The sequence below is a fragment of the Typopeltis vanoorti genome, chromosome 2, assembly GCF_054136105.1.
Source record: "Typopeltis vanoorti isolate ZY-2024b chromosome 2, IOZ_Tvanoo_1.0, whole genome shotgun sequence".
NCBI lineage: Eukaryota > Metazoa > Arthropoda > Arachnida > Uropygi > Thelyphonidae > Typopeltis > Typopeltis vanoorti.
This window is the reverse complement of record NC_143550.1, coordinates 145,908,468-145,921,947: the sequence shown is the minus strand read 5'-3', so window position 1 is coordinate 145,921,947 and position 13,480 is coordinate 145,908,468. Positions and strand designations below refer to the sequence as shown.

Below are 13,480 nucleotides of genomic sequence, written 5' to 3'. Positions count from 1 at the left end.
TTGGAGTTGGTATCATAGAATTGATCGAATTAATAGGCTTGAAAGTGGTGAAGATATTAAACTTGAAAATATGAGAAATGCATTCTGAATTGCCTTTAATGCACAGGATGGTGATTTTGAGATATCTCTTCTGATAGATGGCTGTGGAAAAATGGTTCATAATCTTTGTTTTGAGATTGTAATCATTGAGAATGGCTGTTTCTTTGTAGAAGTTTCTTTTTGAAGCAGTTTGTATGAGGAACAGATAATGAGCTCTTGAAAGAAAGCATTTAATAATACCATAATTCTGTAAGATTGATGAGCAGAAGTGTGACCGGAGAAGGAAGCTTTGCAAAAAAAGAAAAACATCCAGTTCTCTTTTTTATAAAGACACCCAGAAAAGATATAGTTCCATAGTGAGTTTGATTATATACTGCAGATCATTTTTTGTAAGATGGCTTCTAGTTGTTCACTTGAGTTATTCCAAACCACAGAAACATTATCCATATAGCAAAGCCTTAAAGAAGGTTTGTATTAAACATTGAAATTTTTTTTTCCAGTTGTTCTAAGTAGAGGTGAGCAAGGATAGGAGAAATTTGAGAATCCATTGTAACACCTCTTTCATTCCAGCTGAAATATCGAGAATTCATGATAAACTTTATAAATGAATAATATGTTGGACTGTGTTTGATTCCGATTACAGCTCGGACACAATGGGGACAATAAATGAGATTTGACAAGAAATTAATTCTTGTTTAATCCTTGACCTAAGTTTAAGCAAAGTTGGCATGTGAAGTATTGACTAGGCTACTTGCATGTAGAAGCAAGTAGCCTAGTCAATACTAGGCTACTTGCTTCTTTTGAATGATAATGACTACACTACTTGCATGTAGAAGCAAGTAAAAAGGTGTATCACCTTATTAAAATACTTTGTTACAAGTTTTTTTTTTTCACTTGGTCATGGAAAATATATAACGTCTGCAATTACTCAACCCTGATATCTTTCTAGGTCTGGCTTCCACTGACAAGAAAAGACCCTCAATAAATGTTGAAACTAGTCTGTGTCAGTGGCTGTTCTCATAATGTTTTTGCACTGCGGAACAGGCAATTGATGTGAAGTCAACAGCTTTAGTATATTAGTTTGCATGTGAACCTTCACATGCAAATCTTGTTTGCTTACACTTGGGTTAAGAATTAAACAAGAATATAATTTACTTTGTAAAGAAGTGAAAACACTTTCAGCAACTGTCTCCAATCCAGAATATTTTAATAAGTTGATATACATTTTACTACTTGCATATGCAAAATATATGATTCTACATTGATTCAACCTTTGTATCTTCCTTGATCTGACTTCCACCAATAAGACCTCAATAATGGTTGAAAGTAGTCTGGGTAATGACCCTTCCCATAATGTTTTTGCATTATGGGATGCTGAGGCATTTGATGTGATTGATTGCTTGCACTTGAATAAAGGATTAAATAAGAATATAATTTCAGATATAATTTACTTTGTACCCAAGTGAAAAAACTTCCAGTAACAATGAGGATATAACAGAATCCTCAGCTGCAGTCTCAGAACCATTGCTTCTGGCTTGTGATTTATGTGATTCACTGTTCTTTTCATTTGGTTGTCAGAATTCCTTGTTTATCTTGAAAAAACTTCCAGTAGAAAAATCCATATATAGCCTGTCTTGTACACCTTAAAGTGGAATAAGGCTCTGTGTTTGATTTTAAATCCCTGATTGCAGCAAGGTGCCTTGAAAAATGGTCTTCCATTCAGTCATCAGTAACATTCATAAATCCTTCACTCATATTGACAGAGGATAACAATAAATGATATTTCCCTTTTATCTAACAAAATGCCTAACTGATCAAAATTTGGCAGTTCAAATAGGCCATTCAGATAGTCACCTCTTGCTATAATATTGTTGCAAAGACTAGACAAAATCAACTAGCATCATTGCTATTCTCAAAGAATGCACTATAGCAAACCTTCCACTGTAACAAATATTCCTTTGAGCATTGTGAGTTTTATAGTGAATGTCAGCTGTACTTTGAAGCAGGAAACCATGAGTTATACACTATTATCAGCAGGATGTGTTATTTTATGTCATTTCCTTCAAAGTTAAATTTCTGTAGTTTTGTGGTCTAGACTCATAGTTAAAGTATGCAATTTTTAAATTGTATAGTTTAAATGTGAAACAGATTTCATTGGTGTATATAAGACAATCAGAAGTATAAATGCATAACGATTGCATTTTTTGCTGGTGCCTATAGGTGGAATAGCATATTCATGAAAGCTGTGCAGAGATTGTCAAGCATGGGATACAAAGCTTTTTTTTTCACAGGGGAAGCAGTAGAGAGAGAGAGAGATGCAAGATTCATTTTAATTTCTCTTGATGGTCACTTCCATAGAGGTTCATAGTATTTATAAAATCATTTGTCTTGTCGAAGGAAAAAAAAAAAATCTGTCTTCTAGAAAGTTATACCTAAGAAATAACTTTTTCAATCATTGAACTTTCTCTGATGTCTAGTGATATAGCTGAGCAACTTCAAGTGAAGTTAATATTACTAGCCTTTTAAAAAGTGAACTTGAATATAATTAAGCATGAAAGACCGTAGCAACAATCTGATCTCCACAACGAGAAGATGAAAAAATCCAGTTGCTGGAATAGCTATTAACTCCATGATTTTAAAAAATATGATTGAATTTAATTTTATTTTCTAAACAAGAAATATTTTTCTTTTAATATATTTTGACAACAGACTTTTACTTGTTGGTGAGTTATCTTAATAACTAGTTTACTATATCATATATATTTTAAGGGTGCAACAGGAAATGAAGCAGCATTGTTTGTCAGGCTTCATATTATACAAGGTATAGTGGCTTATCACAATAATCTCAGAGAACAAGCTAGGAATCTCTTGAACAAAGTAAGTTTTGCTGAACAAGATGAAATAACTTGAAATTCTAATAGAGTAAAAGTATTTCAGGATTCTTAACCTTGATTTTCATATTACATAAGCTTATTTTTACAGGCCAATCTCTTAGAGCAAGCCAACAAATGTTTCACCATTTTCAAGCAGAAAAGGTAATGATGTGTGAACATCAGATTGACTAACCCTAAAGCAGGTTTCTAAACAGTAGTGGTTAGAGCCTGTGCAAAAAAAAAAAAAAAAAAAAAAACCCTATGTCCAGATAACACTTTCGAGTCACTTGATTTTCAGTATAATGTACATTTCTTATATACATACCAGGCACTGAATTAGAAAGTTTTTATAAATTTTTGGTTTCTGTATAGGTGTGTGACTGCCAGTACTGATCCTCTTCAATTTCCTGCACATAGTTCGGTGAGATATGGGTCAGTAACAGCCTTCAAGTCTCAATTCAACTCTTCAATTTTCAAGTTTTTTTCACTATGGCCCACAGATTTTCTATTGGATTAATGTCAGGAGAACCTGGCACTGAATGTTATGATTTTTGAGGAACTCTTTCACTTTTTTTGAAGTGTGGCATGGAGCGAGATCCTGTTGGAAGATGAATTCTTTGTCTTTCTGGATCTATGGGACCACTCTTTTCTCCAGTATTTTTTGTATTGGTCACTTTCATCATACCATCAACAGGCACAAATGCTTTGGTCAGTTGTTGCGCACAGGATGTTCTGTCTGTACAAGCGTTCTCAGATGACAGTAATCTCATTCCTGACAGACTATCTTAGGACCACAGTTATGCCTCTTAGATAATGTGGATTATTTCTTAGATTATTTTTTTGCTGATTAACACCTGGGATATCTGACCTTTTGAGAAACCAGTCAGCTCTGCCCTTCTCAAAATTTTGGCTCCACCTAGATGGGCACCCACAAAAAAGCCCTTTATTGAATTCTGAAAGATCCTTTGTTTTTCCCATTGTGATCAGAACTATTGATGATTACTGAATAGCAGCATTCTTAAACAGTTGCTGCCTAGATCACATGGTGATGCACGTGGCCAAGCTTATTTTGCATGTAAGCTGCATAAGTGATGTTTACATCTTTCTTTTCTTTTTTTTTTTTACGAGATTATTTTACCTCCTCACTTGCAGCAGTGTATGTGTGTGTACAGTCAGTAGTGAACAAATTTATCTGAATGCTCACAACATTTTAAAGAAAAAGTTTTATTTCGCAAGAAATAAAATTATCTTTTTTATCTTGAAACCATACTTTTATAATGGATTGTATTAAGTTATTTTTGTATCATAATTTAATTTTCAAGTCTTTTTCATTATGGCCCACAAATTTTCTATTGGATTAATGTCTTGAGAGTTACCTGGCATTGAATGTTATGATTTTGAGGAACTCTTCCACTTTTTTTTTGAAGTGAAATCCTGTTGGAAGATGAATTCTTTGTCTTTTTGGATCTATGTGACCACTCTTTTCTGAAGTATTTTTTGTATTGGTCACTTTCATCATACCATCAACAGGCACAAGTGATCCTGGACCGTCATGTGTAAAACAACCCCAGAACATTTTTATAGTGTTTTAGATGGGTGGGAAAAGTCTTCTCAGCTGCTAATTTGCAAACATAGGGTACTTGCTCTCCTTGCACAAAGAAATGGCTCTCACCTGAGAATATGACCTTTCACTTCTCAGCAGTGCAATCTTTATACACTTTTTCTTACTGGAGCCTCTTTTTCTGCATAGCCTTCGTCAACAATTGTTTCTTTTTTCTGTGGGCAGTTTTCCATGCTTCCAATAATCTTTGAAGGACTGTCATGTCAAAAACATTAATCCTACCAGCAGCCAATCTTGGATTCATTTTGTTTTTTTTTTAACTAGTAAACAATCTTGAGTAAGTATAGTTTTTCTTTTTTTGTCAGGAGAAAAGGTACCTGTCTCCCTAAACCTATTTAAAATCATTAACAGTACCCAAGCCAACATCACTTTCATTGGTAATTTGTCTTTGAGTCAGGGGTGTGTGCTGAGAAAGAGTACATATTTTTGAATGCTTTCTTGGAGATGTATCCATTTTATAGCTACACAAAATGAATAAAACACTAAAATTGTCAACTTGTTTACACTATTAAAATGCATAGCACTATTAATAAACATCTCAGATAGAGTTAAAACATGCAGCACTCAACCGAAATAGTGAACTAAAATCAAAATTATTATAAACTGAAACCAAAAACTTGATGAAAATTCAACTTGTTTGAATTAATTTGTTTGCTACTATAGATGTTCAGCATGAATACAAAATATATGATACAGCTGAAATAGCATGAATTAAGAAATGTAATCCATCAGTTATCTCCATTATGAGATGTGTGCTAATCTGATAATAATCCATATTTAGAATTCCTTACTAAATTACTTGTAAGTTGCATTTATATCTGTGTATCAGATCTTGTATTACTCAAAGGAAGAAATGAGTAGTTTCTTAACATGCATGGTAGCATTTTAAGTAGACATTATTGATAATTATTATTAATTCAATTATTTACATACTTGTAGAACAAATTTCTCTTTCTTCATCTCCACTGCTGCTGCTGTACTGTGGAACAGCCTTCCCTCCAATGTGAGCAAGTTCCTTGTTTCTCAATTCTTTTCCCATACACAGTACTAACACACTATAGGTTGACCGACCAACCTCTTGTGTACAAGCCCAACATAATAAATAAATAATTAAATGTATGCAGTATAATTTCATATTTTATTCCTTTTATCATATAATTTTTGTAATACTTGTAATATACGAATTTTTTATTATTGGTGAAAAAAAAGTTATGTGGCCATCAGTAGATAAAAGGGAACACATATCATGAAATTTATATTAATACAGTACAAGAAAGACATAATTCTAACACAGTTATTTGCAGTAGATCCACAGTCTCTCCATCTTTCCAAGAATTGCTCATTTCATATTCAATTTTAACATAATACTATATTCATGTATACTCACTAACCTTGTATTTCTTTTAAAAAAGACTAGATTAGTTGTATGTCATGCAGCAGGATTCATATAATTCTTTTCAATATTTATCTACTAACAGTGAGAAAATGTCTACAACTGAGAAGTTTGGAGGTCTTTTTATATATATATAAGGAACATCCATGTCAAACAGTGGGTCTACAATATCTCCTCAGTTCCACACACACACACACACACAAACTAAAAGTCATGAATAAAAAAAGCAGTCAAAACTAATTCATGTTCCATCCTAGTGACTTAAAGAAATTATTACATAATTTAAAAGAAATCCTGTTTTTGATGTTTGATATTTTTGAAGCAGCAATACTTTGTTTCACTTAAAATCAAATTCCTGACATATACCCTCAGGAGGTGTACAGGATTTAGATGTTATGATAGTTCAACATCAAAATGTTACATCATAACCAACTTCTTATTCACAATTTTTCTTCCAAATTAACCTGTTATCTATCAATATTCTAATATTATTGGATCTCATATTTCTCTCTTCTGAGGCACTTTTTACTGTATCAGTCCACCTAGATCTTGGTCACCCTCTGGGTCTTTTTCATGCCATCGTGGCAAAGAACACTTAGAGAACTATTTTTTTTCGGGTTTAAATAGTCCTAAAAATGTGCTGTGCCCACAGAAGCTTATACAAAAGAACACTTGTTTTGCTAATCTTTTCTCTCCCATTCTGTTTAAGTGGCATACAACCCGAGATTAGTTCTGCTAACACATTCCTGAATGCTAACAATGCCATGTTCTTTCCTAATATCCTCATTTTTAATATGATACTGCTATTGATACCATCTGTTCAGTCTTCTAATCTTTCTCAGGATTCTCATAGCTGTGGTGTCCAGTCTTTGATCAAGAGTTTTATTTCTAACCCAGCTATGAGATCCGTGAGTTAAAATTGCTTGGAACACTGTCTTATATACAGTCAGTTTAATATTTTCACTAATTTCTTTCTTATTCCATATAAATTTATTCAGTTAACTTCCAACCATACCAGCTTTGTTAATTCTGCTGTCTAGTTTCAAATTTAATTTGCCATTATCACTAAAAATTGTGCTTAAATAGCTGAAGATTTCGAATTAAATTTGAAACCAGAAACTATTGAAATGTTTTACTTGTTCTAGAGGTTCTTCATTCAGGATGCAGTTGATGTTTTCATTGTTTCTGTCTATTTTCATTGTCTTTGTCTTTTTAATGCTGAGTTTAATACCAAATATATTACTGTAGTTATTTATTTAGTCGGGAAATTGTGCAGACTTGTACTGGATTTATTTATAAGTATTACACAATCTCCAATTGTGATATCAGGTTTAATACCACTTTCTTTCATAATGTGATAAGTCATCTGCATAAGTCAAAATGGGTAAAAAAATAATTTCTGTTAATCAGAGAAACTAATGATCACAAACACATGGTTTAAGCTACCATCCCAAAGGCTGTATACTTGGTGATCACCACAGGATAATAATGGGAATATAGTCAAAAACCAAATTGATTACTTGCTAATTAATCAACAATTTCAAAGTTCTATAAACAGTACAAAAACCTATCCTAGTTCAGATATTGCTTCTGATCATAATCTCCTGGTGGAAGAGTTAAAACTTAGACTGAAAGCTATACTTAAGAAACATCAACAAAAAAAGGTTTGATTTAGGAAAATTAAAAAACCCAGAGATAAGAAACAAATTGAGTCAAGATCTGAATCAAGAGCTAGCACTTATCAAGAACGATGACATCATGAGGGTTGATGAATCATGGGACAAATTAAAATCTGTCTTCATAGAAAAATGTACCAATACCTTGTGTCCTAATAGAGCAATAAAAAAAGAAAGATTGGATAACTGATGAAATTCTTTCTCTCATGGATCAACATAGATCATATAAAAATCATAGTCCAACAAAATATAAAGAGGTTCAGAAAATTATTAAATGAAAGATCAAAGAAGCAAAAGAAATCTGGATGATTGAAAAATGTAAAGAAATAGAAATTCTACAGGAAAAGCATGACAATTTTAATCTTCACAAAAAGCTGAAAGAGACCTCAGGTATATTTAAGAAAAAACAATTCTGTATCCTTCAAAACAAAAAGGGAGAAGTAATATCTGAAAAGGATGACAAAATACAAGAATGGGTGAAATATATAGAACTCTTTACTGATAACAGACAGAACCCAGAAAATACTTATGAACATATGGAAGGTCCATGCATTCTAAGATAGGAGGTAGAATGCACTGAACTCAGCTAAAAATGATAAAGCCCGGATAGAATACCAGCAGAAATAGTAAAGTTATTAGAAGGTGACAACATTAATATATTAGTAAAGCTATTTAATAAGATCTGCGATACAGGCATAGTCCCTCAAGACTGGTTACAGTCGACCTTTATCATGCTACCTAAAAAAGCAAATGCGAAAACTTGTAATGACTATAGAATGATCTGCCTAATGAGTCACGTTCTCAAAATGTTTCTGAAAATAATTCAAATAAGAATATACAGAAAATATGAAGGCATTATCAGTGATACCCAATTCGGCTTTAGAAATTGTTTGGGAACAAGAGAGGCTCTTTTTTGTTCTGAAATCTTATTCCAAAAATGTATTGACCAAGGAAATGTTCATTTGCTTCATCGACTTTGAGAAAGCATTTGACAAAGTTCAACGTGCTAAAATGATTGCACTATTAAAAAGAATTGGATTAGATGGTAAAGACATCAGGATCATTGAAAACTTATATTGGAACCAAAAGGCATCTGTTCAAGTTGATGACATTATTACAGACACCATTAACATCAAACGAGGAGTAAGGCAAGGATGTGTGCTGTCACCTCTTCTTTTTAACGTGTACTCAGAAGCCATATTTCAAAAAGTCTTAAAAGGAAGAAAGGAAGGGATTAATGTAAATGCCAAAATCATCAGTAACATCCGATATGCTGATGACACGGTTCTTCTGGCTGACAATATTCAGGAACTTCAAAATCTTTTGGAACTAGTGAAAAAATGGAATTAAAAATAAACATCACCAAAACTAAATTCATGGTCATAAGCAAAAACCAATTCTTAATTCAGCACTTTCTTTAAATGGAAAACAAATAGAAAGAGTAGCAAAGTTTAAATATCTCAGATGCTGGTTAAATGAAGATTGCAATCCAGAAATGGAAATAAAAGTCAGAATTGAAATTGCAAGAAAAAAAAAATTCTCTTGATGAAATCAACAATGGGTAACCGCAGTTTAAATTTAGAGCTTAGAGTACGCATGGTTAAATGCTATGTATGGTCTGTACGGTACAGAAACTTGGACCTTGAAGACAACATCAATAAAAAGACTTGAAGCCTTTGAGATGTGGTTATACAGACAAATGTTAAAAATTCCATGGACAGCAAAAACGTCCAATCAGGAAGTACTGGAACAAATGGGGAAATCACATGAACTTTTAGATGCCATAAAAAGAAGGGAACTGCATATCTTGGTCACCTACTTTGTAATGAAAAATATAAGATACTTCAATTGATTATAAAAGGGAAGATAAATGGATGAAGAAGACAAGGAAGATAAAGAAAATCTTGGCTGGCAGACATCAGACAGTGGACTGGCATGAGCTCTGAGAGACTGCTCAGAATGGCTGAGGATCACTCAAAATTTTCCAAGGTGGTTGCCGACCTCCAATAACAGATGGCACTCAAAGAAGAAGAATCAGAAGCTTACAACCTCACTGTTCCAAAAGTAGACTACCTACACTGTTAAAAAAATTTTTTTTCGCTCATTGAAATCCTCTTCATTAACTTCCATCACTAGAAAGTATGCTTCTCAGATATTCAAGTTTTCACTACTCTTCAGAACTTGCCCATTGAGTCAAACATCATTAATGCTTGCATTTCCTTTATGATTGAAAACTGTGCTATCACTCTTCCTACTATTAATAGTAATTCCTACCATAGTTTTTTGTCACACTGTTCCATTTGTCCTGTTTCTTCTGTAGCTGTTATTAATGAACCAAAATTTAGGAACATGCTTCCAAAGTGAAATACATTTTTATATCTTTTTTGAACAAATTTAAAATAAAATGTGACCTGAAATATCAGTAATGCATGGTTTGAATATTTAGCTAACAAAAATTAACTAAATGCACAGGACAATTTAAAAAAAAAAAAATTAAATTGTTATTAAGATATTGCATCAGATAATTTTTAGTTTTTAAGTAATTCAGAAAAATTATATGGTCTCATTGGGGAGAATCCCTATAGAAGAGAAACATGGAAAAATTTATTCTCTTTCTTTTAGAAAGCATAAGTTTCTAAAAGTATTACTACTACTACTAAGGGATACTAAGACAAGTTGATGTGAAGTTATTAGCTTCTATATACAAGTTGCCCAAGGCCTGAAAATAGTTCAGGAGCAAACTTTGTTTGCTTACACTTGGATAAAGGATTAAACCAAGTATATACTTTCTTGGTATCTTTAATTTATAGTATAGTATACTGTACTATAATATTTATAGTAATAAGGTGTAACACCTTTTGTCTCCTTGTATATGAAAATATGACTTCTGCATTACTTCAAACCTTAGTATCACCTCTGGGTTTGACTCCCACTGATGAGACCTCAATAAACATTAAAACCAGTCTGGGCAGTGACCCTTCCCATAATGCATAGCATTATACATACCCATAAGGATATGTGCTTTGCATTATGGGATACTAATGCAAGTGATGTGAAGTCATTAGTTTCTATATATAAGTACCGCAATAGTTCAGGTGCAAACTTTGTTTGCATACACTTGGATAAAGGATTAAACCAAGTATATAATATCTCGGTATCTTTAATTTATACCCATATGCTGTCCAGCCTCGAACACACTGAACTAACTTCTCATCAGCTTCCTTCATTCCATTATTCTTCCTTCCACCTCTGTTCTTTGGAACAATCTCCCATACTGTTTTTCCACCAAGTACAACCTCCCACTCATTAAGAAACATATCAGCAGGCTTCATTATCTTCCTTAATCACTTGCCCGCACATGGCACTGTAGTGTTATAGGTCTTTTGACTTTTTATATGGGAAAAAAAATATAAGAAAAAAAGAAGAAAAAAAAAAATCTTCTTATTTCTCTCCCATCCACACACACATACTACCCCCACAAGTTCCTTGCTCAAAAACATAAAAGCCAAAAAACAACAAATTCTCTTCTCTTCCAGCAGTATGGAAGAATACAACAGGCTACTTACAAAAACAAGAAATGAAAGTTGCTTTGCTTAAATGCCACCTAGCTGTTGTTAGACCATATAACATCCATTATGAGATGGTCAAACATCTGTTGGTGTCTGTTTATGATCAGCTGCTATTCCTGTTTAACAGATTTTCTTGCAAACGTTTTTCCAGATACCTTACAAATGGTGATTATTATTGCCTTTCCTAAGCCTGTGAAGAATACAGAATTAAAGTGTTGACCAATTATTCTGACTAGTTGTTTGTGCATGATTGTGGAAATAATGGTTAATTGTTCTCTTTTATGGTTTCTGGAGAGAAACAACTTGTTCAAGAACATAACCTCATTATCATAATCATCAAATTCCTGCTGTGTAGCCTCAAGGGGTGTACAGGATATGATAGTACTACATGAAAAATTTACATCATTACTAACTTCCTATCTACAATTTTCCTCCAAATCAGCCTGTTACTTGTCAAAACTACAACATTATCAGATCTTATATTTCTATCATCTAAGGCACTTTGTACTGTATCAATCCACCTATATCTTGGTCTTCCTCTGGGTTGTTTTTCTGCCAACATAGCAGAGAACACTTGTTTTGCTAATCTTTCTTCGTCCATTCTGTTTAAGTGACCATACCACCTGAGATTAGCTCTGCTAATGCATTCCTGGATGCTGACGATGTCAAGTTCTTTCCTAATATCCTCGTTTTTAATATGATATTGCCATTGATGCCATCTGTTCACGCCTCTAACCTTTCTCAGGACTCTCATATCTGCGGTCTCTAGTCTTTGATCAAGTGTTTTATTTCTGACCCAGCTCTGGGATCCATAAGTTAAAACTGGCTTGAACACTGTCTTGTATACAGCTAATTTAATGTTCCGACTAATTTCTCTCTTATTCCATATGAATTTATTCAATTGACTTCCTACCATATCAGCTTTGTTGATTCTATTGTCTATTTTCCTACTTAATTTACCATCTTCACTAAAAATCGTGCCTAAGTAACTGAAATGTTTTACTTGTTCCACAGGTTCTCCATTGACAGCACAGTTGACATTTTCAACGATGCTGTCTGTTTTCATTGTCTTTTGTCTTTTTATTGCTGACCTTCATATCATATCTATTACAACAGTTATTCAATTTAATCAGGGAGTCTTGTAGCGGATTTATTTAGAAGTATAACATCATCCGCATAAAGCAAGTCTGGAAGTCGCTGCTAGATGAATTCGTAATGTGTAGTGTTCGTGCAAGCTCCAGATAAGATAAGTATCATTTTCAGTTATCGATACAAATTACTTAATATTGTGTAGTTTTGTTTTGTTTGCCTTGCGTATTTTAGTGCGTCTATTTTTGGTGTGTTATGACGTATAATTTGACAAAACACGTTATAGATAAGTATGGCACCTGTGCGAAGGAAAATGGCGGCCAGTAATGAAGGTTCGCCATCGTTATCAAAGAACGGTAGCATAAAAGAAATGAGTCAGTGTACTAGCTGTAAAATGTACGCTTTGCGGAGTGCGGTCGGAGTGTGGTTAGATGATAATAAAGGATTGAATATGTGTAGAAAATGTAGGGAGAATGCGGAATTGAAGTGTATTTCGGATCGTGAGTGTGATATTTTTGTCAACCTTCAGAATGAAGGAAATAGGGATATGACAAGAAATAGCAAGGTTGTACATGAAAATTGTGAGAGTGTGAATGTAGAAAGTGTGAATGATAGTATAAATGGTTTCTCAGAGAACAAAAAAGATGAGATAGATGCATTGAGTGAGATCGCGTTGTTGAATAGTGCGATAGAAAGAGCAAAACAGCAGCTAGAGTGCATGAACAAAAGTAGACTGAATGAACCAACCAATAATAAAAGGTATGACAGGAAAAATAGACGTATGAATGTGAACATGAACAAAATGAAGGATAGAGTGCTGTATGGAGACTCGTTAGTACGAGGTGTGTTAGTAGAGGATTTGACAAAATCGTACCAACCTGGTGCGACCATAAAGGACGTAACTGCGTCTATTAGAGAGCAAAAGGAAAGGGTGAAAGAAATGATTGTTGTGGCAGGTACGAATGATTTGAAAGGAGATAAAATGGAAATTATAGAAGACCTGAATGAATTGTTTGAGGTAGCAAAAGAAAAGAGTGAGAGAGTTAGAATGATTAGTCTTTTGCCACGGTATGACAGTGAAATGTTTAAAAGGAGGGCTATAATTGCAAATGACTTTATGCGTGGGTTATGTATGACGAGTGGTGTGGAATTTGTGGATGTGTGGAGTGAGTTTGATGGGCGAAAGGATCTATATAAGATGGATGGCTTGCATTTGAATG

General features: G+C 33.5%; 1 protein-coding gene across 2 annotated transcripts in view; it reads left to right on the top strand.

Annotated features, from left to right (window-relative positions):
- The window catches only part of LOC150109502 (NEDD8 ultimate buster 1-like), a 261,500-nt gene that overhangs the window by 114,741 nt on the left and 133,279 nt on the right, over positions 1-13,480 (top strand). For both annotated transcript variants that reach the window (XM_090408663.1, XM_090408656.1), the window contains exon 10: positions 2,809-2,916. In XM_090408663.1, the coding sequence (XP_090264789.1) occupies positions 2,809-2,916 (108 nt within the window). The remainder of the gene's footprint in view (positions 1-2,808; positions 2,917-13,480) is intronic.